General features: G+C 39.9%; 1 protein-coding gene across 1 annotated transcript in view; it reads right to left on the bottom strand.

Moving 5' to 3' along the window:
* Positions 1-2,248: 2,248 nt before the first annotated feature.
* The window catches only part of BCKDHB (branched chain keto acid dehydrogenase E1 subunit beta), a 199,847-nt gene continuing 184,644 nt past the window's right edge, over positions 2,249-17,451 (bottom strand). Inside the window, exon 10 of the mRNA XM_073675616.1 lies at positions 2,249-2,411. Coding sequence (XP_073531717.1) covers positions 2,271-2,411 — 141 coding nt within the window. The 3' untranslated portion in view covers positions 2,249-2,270. The remainder of the gene's footprint in view (positions 2,412-17,451) is intronic.

Here is a 17,451-nt window from a genome sequence, read left to right as displayed (position 1 = left end):
TCGCTGCGCGGGGAGGACAGTACCGGCCTGTGGCGCTTCCTGCCATGAGAAGACAGTTGGGATCTAGCTGACACCCAATGACCTAGAAGGTCAGACAGGCTATCAATAGAATGAGTGAGAGCCTCCATTTTAACATCACTGAGTCCCCCGACCTGCGCTGCACTTGACGCCGTCGAGGACTCCTGCAAGTCAGATACGCGAGACTGATCCTGTAGCGGACCTGGGAGACGGACCGCGCCTCCTGGACCCTGATCTGACATGCCCTCACACAGTATATAGCAGGCTTAAGCCTGTCAGTAACTAGGACAGTGTGGCTTCTAAAAGGAAAGAAACGAACGCTGAAGGGTTAAGGCTCTTACAGGGAGAGCTACCCCAGCTGTCCCCCAATTAAGGGTTAACCGTCTACCAGGGGGTTAATGCAGCAGACTCCCCACAACCTCTGCTAAATGAAAGAGGTGTGCGAGTCCCAGACAAAAAAACCTCTATATGAGGTAGCAGCTGCAGGGCAGCGCAGTCTGCCACCTAATTGTGCCGCAGAAAGGTGCCCTGCGCTGTGGGGGTGAGGAGGTTAAGCTTCTGCCCTGACAGGCAGAAGCGACTCACCCAGCTGGCCGCGGTGCAGCGTTCCTTCGGTTCTGACGGGAGGAGAGGAGAGTGAGGAGCCGGAGGAGGCCGTCAGAAATGGCCGCCGCGCAGTGAAGAGAGAAGCCGGAAGGGGAGGGACAGGAGAAAGCGCGCGCTCAGAGCGCTACCTGCCCGCGAAAAGACCGGGAAGGCGCAAAGCCACGCCCCCCGCCGGCATTCAAAAAGGCGCGCGACTCCTCCGCTCCTGCCCTGCTTCACATGTCCTGCAGGGATCCACCTGCAGACGAAAAACACACAGTCACCAACGGTACATGTAACAGCGGCTGCCGCAGCAGCCGCTGAAGCACTCAAACACATTTACAAATGCTGAGTACTCACCCAGCTGAGCGCCACAGGGACCCCCAGGGATTTGTGGCGCTGTGGCCCTTAGCTTCCCCCCAGGACGGAACGCGCAGGGACCCCAATGGCGCGGTTTGCGTCTCCTCCGGGAAGCGTCCCTCATCCCCCGGGGCCGGCAGGGTTCTGCAGGGACCACCATAAAGGGTATGCAGATCCGCCAGGGGAGGGGTGGGGGTCCAGCAGCGCTGAGACCCCTGAGACCTCTAGACCACGGGGGGGTCCAAGTCTCTGTCCGATAAAAATAAAAAAAATTTCTGAGGAGCTGCTCCAGCAGCGACTATCCTCTGCGACCTCAAATTTTAGACTGGAGAGCTGGAGTAGGAGGAGCCCAAGCTGGAGGGGCCGGACAACACTTTTTTGTAATCTGAGGTGTTCTATCCTGTGTGGGCTCTGCCTACCCACTAGTAATGTCTGTGTCTCCCTTCCTTCCATTCTGCTGCTGAAATACTGGACTACTATAGACTGCAATTCTTATTTTATTCCTCTTAGCTGCCCCCAGACTAATCAGGTTTCTTTTTAAAAAAAAAACAAACTGCCATATGAACAGGTTTTTTTTTTTAAATTAATGCCAATATGCATGGTCTTTAGAAGGTAATAATGCAAAGCAGCCTAAAGACAAGCACCAAGAGGATCCCATGAGCAACGTCCTCTTGGTGAAGGCCATACAATTTTGCACTAAATAAAATGACCCATATTTCTAGAATCTACATGGCAGATTTAAAAGAAAAAAATACTGTTTATTCTGGGGAGAAGGGGAATAAAATAAGAGCCACTTTTGAACTGGTGACAGGTTTTTAAATGCTCTGGACAGATCAATTCTTTCTGGGAGGGACATTCCAACTCTTCCACTTGTAAATGGACATTATTATTCTAAGTACATTATTTTAATACGGGTTTATAATATTTCATTGCCAATAGTGTATATCTTACTCGTTTTATTAATTTCCCAATGTGCCTAAATATTATTTCTATTATAAAACATCACTGCTCTGTTCTTTGTATAGAAGCTACACAAACTTACAGAAAGTGGATAAGGATATATGGAAGTTAATATTTCTACTATTATTTTGTGTAGGGAAAAAAAGTTATTTCTGAACTTCGCTCTTAATATTTCTCTGTTTATAATTCCTAAATCATGACTTGAGCCAGAGGAAGACGTCTGGGTAAAAACATATGAGAATCTCTTCTGCCGAAAAAAAAAACAACAATATTTGTACTGATGAAAACATTTCCTTCTGCCAGAACACAACAGCGGAATACTTACAAAAAAAAGTGTATTACTTTACTCAGTAGTTAATCATTTTTCGCAGCGCATCAAAGCATTTCCATTTATCGGGGATATAGAAAGGTTCAAAGACGTGAGGAAACGGCGTGTCGTAGCCACATACTCTGGCTATTGGAGCTTCGAGATTCAAGAAGCACTCCTCCTGCAAATGGATCACAACAAGACACAGCATGAATATTGACAAATATCTTATTAGCTGGGTTCACGCTATGAAGAGGAAATGCTGAGGTTTGGAATTACATGAATACGGCTGATGACAATATTCATCTTCACAACTATGCACAGCTGGAAAGGCATTTGCAGAACATTAAATTAGCAGTTTCATAAACTGACCATTTATACAAGACAAAAAACAGCAGCAAGCCAATTAAACACTGTTCTCCTCCGAGCTATTACAACTGTTACATTTCACTATTCTTCTCAGTTCTATTTCATGGATTAAGAAACATAAAAATGAGCAAACCTTGTCTTCATGAAGTCCACTTTCAATACCATAGCATTTCATGGGCCACGTACAATAAGTCCATGGTGTTGTACTTGACAAGATGTATAGGGAAGATCGACACCAAGAGCTATGGTTATCATTATATGAATGGGACATGGTAGGTGGGGACTTGAAAATGAGTTATTACACCTTTATTAGATGTTGTATGTTGTTAATGGAGAGAACTGAATAAGTCACTGCCACTTTTAGTAACAAGTGATTTGGCATGTTATATTCCAACATGCCCAAAACTTCTTTCCCTAATATCATGAGTGTGGTGTCTCTAAACCAGGGTTCCCCAACCTGTGACTCAGGCCATGAGGATCGCGAGCCAATGATGTGCGACTCTCAGCTGTCTGCCAGGTTCAGGTCTAGTAAACAGCTATGAAGAGCAGGTCTTCAGATGGTGACTTTTCTGGAGTTGCTTCGCTCAGAAGAGCAGATCTGGATGCCGGGGAAGGTTTGGCTGTCTTTTACCAGGTATTGGGTATTACTACTGTGAGGGGAGGGAGTGCGACCATCTCTCAGAGCTAAATGTGGCTCTCATGGTAAGAAAGGATGGGGATCACTGCTCTAAACCATCGTGAGTGTGTTGGCACAGTCTCATACACGAGAGTCTGAGGGTTACCCAATATTCCAATATTTATGGGCACCTCTGCGGCTGTTCATTATTGTCTATGTGAAGTGCAAGGAAACACTGGCTCGGATTCATCAAGACGGGCGATGATCAAGCCAGTCTTTGAGGGGTTGTGATTGTGTCAGATGCTCACGATTCATTAAGAGGTACACACGTTTCAATGAATTAGGAGCATTTGACAACTGGCGTGAGCCTCCGTGTGCAGTGCCACAAATCTTACTCTAGTCAGAGATTGGAGGAAGACTCCTGGTGTACAGAGCACCACAGCTGGTCATGAATTACACAACCTGCATCACACCTTGTCCTGCCAATTTTTTTGGTGGCGCTGGGTTAAACTGGCGTGAAACGGAGCGGCGCAACAAATTTTGTGACTTTTCAAAATTTTTTACACCAGTTTTCTAGTGTAAAAGCTTTGATGAATCGGGGCCAATGTATGGAATGCATTATTGCACTGCTCAGCAATTTACTGTACGTAGACATTAATAAAAATGCAACTGGTCATTTATGTCTCCTGTCCATTTTATTCTACTGGACCACTGGCTGACAACAGACTAAGGCTCTTATCCTAGCGGAGGTTGTAAGAAAATGGTTACCTGCTGTCCTGTACATCAACTATGAGCTTCTGAACTACAGTACTAAATCACATTAAACAACCAACTGTTGCCTCATATTCAGAAACAATGTCTGCCCAGTTTTCTGGAATTGCTTTAAAAAATGTCATTCAACAAATTTTGAAGGCCTCCTGACAAAGAAGGTCATGATCAAAGTGCAAAAACGGAAGCTTTCATGTTTGACCATGGGCTTATGATGCGCATTAGTTATTAAAATACAGAATTATTCCTCTCGCCTTTTTACTTCTTTTCCATTTTATGCATATGGTCTTTTTTCTACAGCTTACTATGGTTTATATATTTATTACTATCCTCTTTAAAATGATGCGTTTATTTTGTAAAATAAAAACTCTGAATTGGAAAATTTATTGAATTCTGGAAACTAGAACATTGTATAAACTTAACTGGGTACATTGTAAACTAATCTGACACATGGCTATATAATATATAGTTTTACCAGAGTGCACTAAAATGCAGTTGAACTATATCTAGACTCAAACCTTTTTCCAAGTGCCTCTGAAGCTAGAACATTACATTCCTCAAAAAAAGTCTCCATAAACAGGGATTAGGAATGAGATTTGTAGGAAATAATTGGTCAAATTATGAGCAATGAAAGATACAATGCTGCACATGGTTGACCAATCTGAAAAAATAAAAGTTTAATTCACAAATGGAAATTTAAACAGAGATCCTAAAAGTGGTATTCCAATCATAAAAATTGCTATAAAACCCTGTTGCCAACAAATCCTGGCAGGAATAGACAGAGGGGGATGTATATTAGTGAGGCTCTCAATATTTCGGGGAGTCACTGACACAGTCAACCACTTCCAAACATAGGTGCAGATCCCATCTCTCTGGATATGCCAAAAATATCTATGATAGAAATAACCCTTTAAATTTGCTTTTCTGGCACTTGAAGAATAATATTTAGACATTGTCATGATCGGAAATTCTGCTAGTTTTTGCTGTCAGGAACCAGGGGCTTTTAATCATCAGTTAATTTTAGTGCACTCAATGTTAATGTTCTCTTCTTGGTAGACTGCTGACACTTGGCTGGTTATAACGCAGCTCCATCTCCGATTCAGAATTCAAGCCTTATGTCATTTAATGCTCCTAAGGTTTCATCATCCCAAATGATTCTGAACACATTTGGCACACAATTAGCCGCACAACAGCCTGTATGTGTCATCTTCTTAACGGTTTCAAGATGAAGAAAACATTGAACAAAAATATCGCATGATCGTTTCATACGTAGTGGGTATAAGGGGACTTTTATCCAGGAATATAGCATTTGAGGTTCACATATGGAGCACAAAATAGTTTATTTAGCAAATGTTCACTTAAAAACACAGCTTGAAATGTAGCATTATACAAATATCTAAATGCAAAAAATGTAATAAGATCTCTCATAATTAGTTTCTATCTGAATAAAGACCAAAATGAAGATTCAATAATTGTTTCTAGAGCTTAGTAATGTATTAGACTGTGGCCAAAGTCTAAAATTCACAGTCCGTATACGAAAACAATTCCAGACGTAATATGGGTCTCTTAAGCCTAAACTAACTTCATATATATCTACGAGCCCATTAGTTTGGATCTGTACAATGACCCTGGAATATAGACATATGAAGCCGGACTTACTGCTAAAAGTACATACAGACTGCCTGCTCCATAATGATTTTACAGAAGAATCGACTATTGAACCCTAGTAGATGAGGTGTAGTACGGTAGAATAGTGCAAAGAATAAATTTGCTGTGAATTACTAACAAAGAGCTTCAAATTTATATATTCACAGTTCTCTACAGTATTTTAGTGCAGACACAGCAAAAAAAAAACAAAAAAAAACTATATGCTCTATAATCTCGAACAGCTCAACATAGAGCCTCCTCTTACACCTCTCAAAACGCCCAAAAGTAAATGTGAGCACTTAAAGGGAATCTGTCCGCAGGTTTATGCAACCTCATCTGATAGCAGCATAATGTAGGAAAAGAGACCCCAATTCCAATGATGTATCACTTCGTTTAATGGGTGCGGCAGTTGTGACAGTTTTTAGATGTAGTAGAGCTCAGAGATGTGCTCCCGCCCACACCAGGCTTTTTTGTACATAGTCTATTGACAGTGAGCTGCTTATCAGAGGAGGGGGCGTGTTCGGATGACTTTCCATGAGGCAGCTAGTTAGGGCAATGATAGTCTCCTAGTGATAAACCTTCATTGTATGCAAACAACAGCACACAGCCTAATGGCTCATCGCCGAAATCTGTGTCTCAGCCTCTACATTACACTGTCCTCAGATGGCATAGCGAAAAACCTGCTGACAGATTCCCTTTAAATTCAATAGCCAAGGCCCTTACAAGCAAATAATAGACAGTAGAAATTTGCTTTAAAGGGTGAAGTAAACCTTACCAAGTGGATCTCCATAAAACTGTACAGAGTTGTGCATACATAAGGTAAGACCACTCTTTATTTCAACAACAGTAGCAGTTACAATAGTAGCAGTATTACATAGTGGGAATTCAGCTTGAAGGCAAAAGGATTATACAAATTTACAGTACAGACCAAAAGTTTGGACACCCCTCATTTAAAGATTTTTCTGTATTTTCACGACTATGTAAATTGTACATTCACACTAAAGGCATCAAAACTATGAATTAACACATGTGGAATTATATACTTAACAAAAAAGTGTGAAACAACTGAAAATATGTCTTATATTCTAGGTTCTTCAAAGTAGCCACCTTTTGCTTTGATGACTGCTTTGCACACTCTTGGCATTCTCTTGATGAGCTTCAAGAGGTAGTCACCGGAAATGGTCTTCCAACAATCTTGAAGGAGTTCTCAGAGATGCTTAGCACTTGCTGGCCCTTTTGCCTTCACTCTGCGGTCCAGCTCACCCCAAACCAGCTCAATTGGGTTCAGGTCTGGTGACTGCGGAGGCCAGGTCATCTGGCGTAGCACCCGATCACTCTCCTTCTTGGTCAAATAGCCCTTACACAGCCTGGAGGTGTGTGTTTGGGGTCATTGTCCTTTTGAAAAATAAATGATGGTCCAACTAAATGCAAACCAGATGGAATAGCATGCCGCTGCAAGATGCTGTGGTAGCCAGGCTGGTTCAGTATGCCTTCAATTTTGAATAAATCTCCAACAGTGTCACCAGCAAAGCACCCCCACACCATCACACCTCCTCCTCCATGCTTCACGGTGGGAGCCAGGCATATAGAGTCCATCCGTTCACCTTTTCTGCGTCGCACAAAGACACGGTGGTTGGAACCAAAGATCTCAAATTTGTGCTCATCAGACCAAAGCACAGATTTCCACTGGTCTAATGTCCATTCCTTGTGTTCTTTAGCCCAAACAAGTATCTTCTGCTTGTTGCCTGTCCTTAGCAGTGATTTCCTAGCAGCTATTTTACCATGAAGGCCTGCTGCACAAAGTCTCCTCTTCAACAACTGTTAAGAGATGTGTCTGCTGCTAGAACTCTTTGTGGCATTGACCTGGTCTCTAATCTGAGCTGCTGTTAACCGGCAATTTCTGAGGAGGCTGACTCGGATAAACTTATCCTCAGAAGCAGGTGTGACTCTTGGTCTTCCTTTCCTGGGGCGGTCCTCATGTGAGCCAGTTTCTTTGTAGCGCTTGATGGTTTTTGCAACTTCACTTGGGGACACTTTCAAAGTTTTCCCAATTTTTCGCACTGACTGACCTTCATTTCTTAAAGTAATGATGGCCACTCGTTTTTCTTTACTTAGAATTTGTATTCTGGCAAGAAAAAAGCAGCTAACAGTCTATTCAGTAGGACTATCAGCTGAGTATCCACCAGACTTCTGCACAACACAACTGATGGTCCCAACCCCATTTATAAGGCAAGAAATCCCACTTATTAAACCTGACAGGGCACACCTGTGAAGTGAAAACCATTTCCGGTGACTACCTCTTGAAGCTCATCAAGAGAATGCCAAGAGTGTGCAAAGCAGTCATCAAAGCAAAAGGTGGCTACTTTGAAGAACCTAGAATATAAGACATATTTTCAGTTGTTTCACACTTTTTTGTTAAGTATATAATTCCACATGTGTTAATTCATAGTTTTGATGCCTTCAGTGTGAATGTAGAATTTTCATAGTCCTGAAAATACAAAAAAATCTTTAAATGCGAAGGTGTGTCCAAACTTTGGTCTGTACTGTATATGCGTGCTTGAGATCTCCCCAGAGTGGCTCAATGATATTGAGGTCAGGAGACTGAGATGGCCACTCCAGAACTTTCACTTTGTTCTGCTGTAGCCAATGACAGGTCGACCTGGCCTTGTGTTTTGGATCAGTGTCATGTTGGGACATCTAAGTGCGTCCCATGCGCAGCTTCCAGGCTGATGAGTGCAAATTTGCCTCCAGCATTTGCTGATAACGTGCTGCATTCATCTTTCCTTCAACTTTTACCAAGTTTCCTGTGCCTTTGTAGCTCACACATCCCCAAAACATCAGCGATCCATCTCCGTGCTTTACTGTAGGAATGGTGTTCCTTTCATCATAGGCCTTGTTGACCTCTCTCCACATGTAACGTTTATGGTTGTGGCCAAAAAGTTCAATTTTGGTCTCATCACTCCAAATTACTTTGTTTCAGAAGTTTTGAGGCTTGTCTCTGTGCTGTTTGGAGGATTGTAGAGGAGATACTTTGTGGCATTTTCGCAGTAAGGGCTTTCTTCTAGCGACTCGACCATGCAGCCCACTTTTCTTCAAGTGCCTCCTTATTGTGCATCTTGAAACAGCCCCACTGCTTGTTTTCAGAGTCCTGAATTTCAGCTGATGTTATTTGTGGGTTTTTCTTTGCAACCCAAACAATTTTCCTGGCATTTGTGGCCGAAATTTGTTGGTCAACCTGACCGTGGTTTGGTTTTTAGAGAGCCCCTGATTTTCCACTTGTTAATCACAGTTTGAATGCTGCTGACAGGCATTATCAATTCCTTGGATATCTTTTTGTATCCCTTTCCTGTGTTATACAGTTCAACTACCTTTTCCCGTAGATCCGTTAACAATTCTTTTGCTTTCCCCATGACTCACAATCCAGAAACGTCAGTGGCTGGATGAAAGATGCAAGAGCCTGTCTGGATCCAAGAAACTCACTCAGCTTTTATGCACACACACTCATTACAAGCAAACAGGTCACAGGTGAGGATGTTACCTTTAGTAGCCATTCAAACACATTTGTGTCAAATTCTGTGCATGTTATCAGGCCAAAATCACCAGGGTATGTGAACTTTTGATCAGGGTCATTTGGATGTTTTTGGTTGTCATTAAAGGGGTATTCCCATCTCCAAGATCCTATTCCAATATGTAGTAGGTGTAATAATAATGATATTAGCAAATACCTCCAATTAGAAATGTAGTACAGTATTTCTGATTCGCTATGTCTCTTTCCTCATGTGCAGGCATTGCAGGACCTTAGGTATCCATGGTTATGACCACTAGCAGCTAGCTAAGCAACTGTCACTTTATCAGTGGACGTAACCGTGGATACCTAAGGTCCTGCAACGCCTGCACATGAGGAAAAAGACATAGCGAATCAAAAATACTGTACTACATTTCTAATAGGAGGTATTTGCCAATATCATTATTATTACACCTACTACATATTGGGATAGGATCTTGGAGATGGGAATACTCCTTTAAGATTTAAAAGGAAAAAACACAGTAGTTTGACAATAAATGGCTTCACCCAACCAATAACCATGAGTAAGGAAAAAGTTTTTTTTGTTAGCATTCATATTCTCTGAAACAAGGCCAAGAAAGGAAAAATTTTGCCGGGGTATGTAAACTTTTGAGCACAACTGTACATACATATACACACACACATATAATATAATATACACACACATATAATATACACACACACACACACACACACACACACACTGGGGCCTGCTCTACTGACACATCCACTTTTCAGTGGATATGATGGTACTGATGGAATGCAGACCAATACAGTATCAAACATTGTTAATGTGTCATAGCAATAAAGTTATTATATATGGTTATAATTAATGTGGCTATTCCTGGCAAAATTGGATGCATTCCTGTGGCGAAAATTACAAATGCCCAATCATTTGAAAGTAAAAAAAAAAATACCAGCCTGTAAAAATACTTTATCTTAATTTAGATATTGAATTTTCATATGCAATATACAGTTACAACAGCTATATACATTAGACATCAGTCCACCTAATGCTCATCTGAAGAACAATTTTTTTGCATCTTCCCCATAAACACATCCTTCTCTATAAAAGGAGCGGAGATGTATTACCTTTTTAAAAATACGATTCACGACACAGGTGCATAGTTTACGAACTGTTTTTTAAGAAAGAACAACAAAGTATAAAGTACTTTGAACATTCACTCTGTTCTACTTATGTCTAATAATTTTTTATATTTACATGGACAAAAGAATGAATTGCAAAAGAACTAAATGACCATGTGCTAAATAGGCTTTAAGTTACTGGAGGCAAGTAGAAAAATGTATTTTTTATATTCTGATAATTAAGTCCCATGGTGAATAATTTCCAACCACTGTTCTCATATCATATAGAGCTTTCTTGAAGCATATCTTTATTTCTTTATCAGCTAAAAGTTAGGACATCTAATAAGAGGATTCCTCACACACTTCATTTTTGTTAGATTCATACATACTTTGGATATAAAAAGCCTTCAGATTCCTGTTAAAATAGCAGGTTTTTTGTTTTAAAAAAAAAAATACCATGAAGGTATAATTTTAGAACTTTTTCGGTCATTAATACCACCCATAATCTGTACAAATTGATTGGGAAACAATCATGCATTTTGAGGGGGAGAATACAAATAAAACTAAAATAATGCGGTTACATAATTGAGCAGACCCTCTTATAATTGGAGATGTGGTTGTGTGCAGAGTTAGATTCAACCTAAATGAAGCCAAGTAGATTATAAGGCACTTCCATATATAACAACCTACAAACAGATGGAAGTCAAAAAGCTATCATAGCATGGACAAATTAATCTTTATTAACAAAATTAATTAAAATCGCTTAAAAGGGGGGAAAAAATCTAGCAGAAAAAATTAATTCACTGGTCAAATCAAGTTATTACACATGGGGGAATTCACGCTACATCCCATAAAAGTTATAAATTCTCATCATGATATTTACATTCCACAGGTTGGTGAATAAATGTATTACAAAATCAATTTAAACCTTAAATAGAAATATAAAGTGCAAATGTGCTCTATAACCACCAGGGGAGATATCAATTAGCTCCTCATAAGCCTCCTATTAGACTGACAACATGATCAGAACAAGCTTTAGTACACCTTAAGTCAGTTACAAAGCAGATAGTGTACCACCTAACCCTTTGTAAGTATAGAGCACATTTTGCTGTCAGTCTAATAGGAGGCTTATGAGGAGCTAATTTATATCTCCCCTGGAGATAGCCTGTGGATAGAGTGGCAAGATAGAAGCATTTTCTTACAAAGAAACACATCAAAAGTTGGGCTATAATTTTGGCAAAACTTATAATCAAGTCTGCAAAAAGCATGTGGGAAAACGTGTTGTGCTCTGATGAGATCATTTATGAACTTTTTGGCAAGAATTCAAAAAGGTATGTTTGGTGCAAAGCTAATAATGCACATCACCAAAAGAACATCATACCTACAGTGAAGAATGGTGAAGGCGGCATTTTCAGGCAGCTGGAACTGGGGCTTTAGTCAAGCTGGAGGGAACTTTGAGCAGTTCCAAACATGAGACAATTTTGAATCAAAACATTTAGACCTCTGTTAAAAAGCAGAAGATGAATTTCACCTTACAGCACGACAAGAACCCTAAGTGCACCCCCAAATCAACAACAGAATAGCTTCACCAGAAAATGATCAGAGTTTTGGAATGGCCCAGCCACAACCCAAACCTAAATCCAATAGAAAATCTGTGTGTTGACGTGAAGAGGGCGCAGAACACAGCAAATGCCCTCGCAATATGACATATTTGGAGCTACAAGGATGAGTGCGCAAATATTGCCAATTCTAAATGTGCCATGCTGATAAGACTCCTACCCAAAACAACTGACTGCTGTCATACACTGAAAGGGTACGTCAAAGTATTCGATTAAGGGTGTGCATGTTTATGCAACCACATTATTTTAGTTTATTGAAATGTTTTCGGGTGGAAAAACAAAAATTGTTTGTTTTCCAATTGAATTGTACAGATTATAGGTGGAAAAAGTTCGGAGATAATTTTTTATATGTTTTTTAACATGACAACCTGGAATTTTAACAGGGGTGCATAGACTTTTTATAGACACTTAACGTTCCTGTACTTTAATGTTTATGGCTTGTCCCACAATTTTTCATTGACAAAAAAATGCTATAATAATTATTCTACTTGTTCTGCCAAACTATTTAATAAAAGAACACTTTGATTTAAATTTCTCTTGGCAGAGATTAAACTTTGTGTTAGAATTACTACAGATTACAATAAAAAGCGCATTTCTAGGCAAGGCTTTAATAAACAAAATCTTATTCAGAACTACCCAAAAGGTTATCTTATTTGGAACATCTACGCCTTCCATGTCCTATAAAAGAAACATTGTTGTTGTTTTTTTTACCGTTGCCCTCCACCATTTAATTTGAGTATTTATGGCATCTTACATATTTAGGGCCATCTTACAGAGTAGGCCATAAATGGAAAATGCAAAACAAACTTTGGAACCTTCCTTTGAACCCCATTTGTTATTTAACACAATTACTTTTCGTCCAAAGAACCAATGAGCAAGCAGCTTGTCAATTTCTTTTGATCCTTTTTTTTATTATTTTTTTTTTTTTTAGCAGACAAATGGTTGAGGGTGTGGAGCCAAGTGTTCCTTCTATTGCAAGACAAAATATTGGGACTTCTGCAGATAGTCAGGTAATTTTGTTCCAGCTAGACAAAGGCGTGTTACAAGGAAGGGGAGATAGTCGATTTCCATGAGTAATAAAATACCAACATGGGATATAGAAAAATTCTTTATGTATTTAACATATGTTTTTTTAGCAAATAGAATGAGAAGAGTTTATTTTAGGAGGACGAGGACCTTTCACCAGGTTAAAAGTGGTAACTTTGTTTTTATTTTATTCCTACTGCTCCCATATTTTGATATAGATTTTTTTTAAACTCCGCCGTATGGTTCCTGAAGCATAAACCTTTTTATTTAGTACCAATTTTTATGGTCTTTACCAAGGGGGTGTTGCGTACAGGGAAATAATTCAGAGCACACTGAAAACAAGCCCCAAGAGGGCACTGTGAACTCAACACCCCAAATAAGGCGCATAAAAATTAGGACTAAATAAAAAGGTCCATCTCTCTGGAATAATATGGTGAATGTTAAGAAACAAAACACGTCATCCCTAGAGGAGCAGCAGAAATGGCAAAATTGGCCACTTTTGACCTGGTGACAGGTTCTCCATGTTGACAATGGAAATTACACTTCAAGTAACACCCCACATCAGTCGCTGGAGATAGAATTTTTGTTTTAAAGGTATGCAATAAATGGACTATGTTTTTACAAACACAAAAAATGGAGTAGCAGTCAAAGAAGCAACTATTATCTGCTGGACACTTATCTCCCCAATATTTTATAGCATTTACCTTTGAGAACTAAAGAATTAAATTTTATAGGTTATTACATAGCATGCTTTGGTAGTTTTTACCTAGATATAGGGGCTATTTAAGGCCCTCAATATACTGCATTTTATCACTAAAATCTGTTTAAAAATTTAATTTGGAATATATTGTAATGCTCAAACTATTGTTTAAAAAGAAATCTGATGTTCAGTACAAAGCAAATCCCAAGTGCAATTTCTTGATTAATGAGCAAACTTGAAATTATTGGATTATGTAACATTTGACTGCGCTTCAGAGAAAAAAAAATGTCTCAAGCTGAATACAACACTTTCTCCATGAATGTCATCCAGAAGTGTTCAGTTATATCCCATCAATCTTTCAGATAATCAAAACCGGTCAGATCATATGCAAATGGATTCTACTGAAGCCAAGATGTTGGTGAATAGGTGCAATGAACAACATAAAAATGGATAAAAAATACTGTAGCAAGAATCAAAGCCATCAACTAGGAAATTTATCACTAAAGAGTTTGTGGGGATGTCGTATTACAAATAAGAAATACTAAAGATATAAAAAAAAAAAAGACATACAGTGGGAAAATAAGTATTTGATAAAATGCTGATTTTGCCACCTATAAAGAATGGAGAGGTCTGTAAATTTTATCGTAGGTACACTTCAACTGTGAGAGACAAAATCTAAAAATAAAAACCAGAAAATCTGTAGGATTTTTAAATAATTAAATTGCATTTTATTGCATGAAATAAGTATTTGATCACCTACCAACCAGCAAGAATTCTGTCTCTCACAGACCTGTTAGTTTTTTCTTTAACCCTGGGTCAGGCGCATCTCTGGCACTACAGAGTTCAAGCAGTGTGACTGACAGGCACAGGTTTGAAAACCGCCTATAATATCTAATTATCTTAATTTCTGGGCTCTAAAAGGAATCAGTGATGTATTAAAAGAGTACACAAAATCAGATGCAAAAAAACCCCAAAACATTTAATAACCATAAATGTAAAAACAAAATATCACACTACTCTGCACTCATTACCTGTATTAACTGCACCCGTTTGAACTCGTTACCTGAGTAAAAGACACCTGCTCACAATCAATCACACTCCAACCTCTCCACCATGGCCAAGACCAAGGAGCTGTTCAAGGACACCAGGGTCAAAATTTTAGACCTGCTCAAGGCTGGGATGAACTAAAGGAAAATAAGCAAGCAGCTTGGTGAAAAGGCAACAACTGTTGGCAGAATTATTAGAAAATGGAAAAAACACAAGATGACTATCAATCTTCCTTGGTCTGGGGCTCCATGCAAGATCTCGCCTCATGGGGCAAGGATGATTCTGATAAAGGTCAGGAATCAGCTCAGAACTACATGGGAGGACCTGATCAATGACCTGAAGAGAGCTAAGACCACAGTCTCAAACATTACCGTTAGTAACACACTATGCTGTCATGGATTAAAATCCAGCAGGACACGCAAAGTCCCCCTGTTCACGCCAGCACATGTCCAGGCCCGTTTGATGCTTGCCAGTGACCATCTGGATGATCCAGAGGAGGCATGGGAGAAGGTTATGTGGCCATATGAAACCAAAATAGAAATTTTTGGTATCAACTCCACTCGCCGTGTTTGGAGGAAGAAGAAGGAGGAGGAGTACAACCCCAAGACGACCATCTCAACCATGAAGCATGGTGGGGGAAACATCATACTTTCGGGGGTTTCTGCAAAAGGGAGAGGACGGCAGCACCGTATTGAAGGGAGGATGGATGGGGTGAAGTATCGCGAGATTTTGCCCAACAGCCTCCTTCCCTCGGTAAGAGAATTGAAGATGGGTCATGGCTAGGTCCTGCAGCATGACAATGACCCGAAACACACAGCCAGGGCAATTAAGGAGTGATTCTATAAGAAGCATTTCAAGGTTCTGGAGTGGCCTAGCCAGTCTCCATACCTGAGCCCAATAAAATATTTTCTAAGAGAGTTGAAACTCCATGTTGCCCAGCACCAAAACCTGAAAGATCTGGAGAAAATCTGTATGGAGGAGTGGAACAAAATCCCTGCTACAGTGTGTGCAAACTTAGCCAAGAACTACAGGAAACGTCTGACCTGTGTAATTGCAAGTAAAGGTTTCTGTGCCAAATATTAAGTTCTGTTTTTCTTGTATCAAATACTTATTTCATGCAATAAAATGCAAATTAACTATGTAAAAATCATACAATGTGATTTTTTTTTTTTTTTTTTTAAGATTCTGTCTCTCACAGTTGAAGTGTTCCTACGATAAAAATTACAGACCTCTCCATTCTTTGTAGGTGGGAAATTAGCAAAATTGGTAGCGTGTCAAATACTTGTTGTCCCCAGTGGATGTGCCATTTAGACACCTCATTATAATATGAAGTACATACATAACCTAAAATGACCTATTACGTGCACACAGATATATAACAAAAAGATTATTTTCGGATAAAAGGGACTTTCTCCACTAAATACATTTATTCACAGATCACTGGGACCCCCACCAATCCCAAAAAACAAGAGATTCTATAGTTCCCTCCAATTATGTAAACAGGACTAGCATAATGGCTCTCTTCCTCAGTCCAATATAACTTAAAAGAGCAGTGGTCACACATGCCAATTATCACTCCATTCAAGGTGAATTCAGGACCTCTGTTCTCCAGATCTCTGGGGGTCACAGCAGTGGGGGATTATACATTTAATTATTCGGAAAACTCCATGAATAGGATCAATAAACACTGAAAATTCAAAAGTATAAAAAAAATATATATATCATATCCTCTTTTAGATCCTATTTTGCCCAATATTTCAGATAAAAATGGAGAAATATACAAGGAATCTTCTCTCTGTTCCAAAAGCTCAGCCACCAGCACCTCACTGTCTTGTGCGTGTCTTTAAGCCTACCTGCTGTGCCCGGACCACAGCAAAATAAAAGAAAACTGTGCCCTAAAGATGACTGAGTTTACAGGGGTTTTAACACATTAAGTTTTAAGTTGTACAGTGGTGGCCAAAAGTATTGGCACCCCTGCAATTCTGTCAGATAATACTCCGTTTCTTCCTGAAAATGATCGCAATCACAAATTCTTTGGTCTTATTATCTTCATTTAATTTCCTTGTAAGGAAAAAAACACAAAAAGAGAATGAAGCAAAAATCAAATCATTGATCATTTCACACAAAACTCCAAAAATGGGCCAGACAAAAGTATTGGCACCCTCAGCCTAATACTTGGTTGCACAACCTTTAGCCAAAATAACTGCGAACAACCGCTTCCGGTAACCATCAATGAGTTTCTTACAATGCTCTGCTGGAATTGTAGACCATTCTTCTTTGGCAAACTGCTCCTGGTCCCTGATATTTGAAGGGTGCCTTCTCCAAACTGCCATTTTGAGATCTCTCCACAGGTGCTCTATGGGATTCAGGTCTGGACTCATTGCTGGCCACCTTAGAAGTCTCCAGTGCTTACTCTCAAACCATTTTATAGTGCTTTTGGAAGTGTGTTTTGGGTCATTGTCCTGTTGGAAGACCCATGACCTCTGAGGGAGACCCAGCTTTCTCACACTGGGCCCTACATTATGCTGCAAAATTTGTTAGTAGTCTTCAGACTTCATAATGCCATGCACACGGTCAAGCAGTCCAGTGCCAGAGGCAGCAAAGCAACCCCAAAACATCAGGGAACCTCCGCCATGTTTGACTGTAGGGACCATGTTCTTTTCTTTGAATGCCTCTTTTTTTTTCCTGTACACTCTATGTTGATGCTTTTTCCCAAAAAGCTCTACTTTTGTCTCATCTGACCAGAGAACATTCTTCCAAAACGTTTTAGGCTTTCTC

The sequence above is a fragment of the Phyllobates terribilis genome, unplaced genomic scaffold (assembly GCF_046119375.1).
Source record: "Phyllobates terribilis strain yellow unplaced genomic scaffold, ASM4611937v1 Scaffold_3__8_contigs__length_932513732, whole genome shotgun sequence".
NCBI classification, from domain to species: Eukaryota; Metazoa; Chordata; class Amphibia; order Anura; family Dendrobatidae; genus Phyllobates; species Phyllobates terribilis.
The sequence above is the reverse complement of the archived record's forward strand: the minus strand, read 5'-3'. Positions and strand labels throughout refer to the sequence as shown.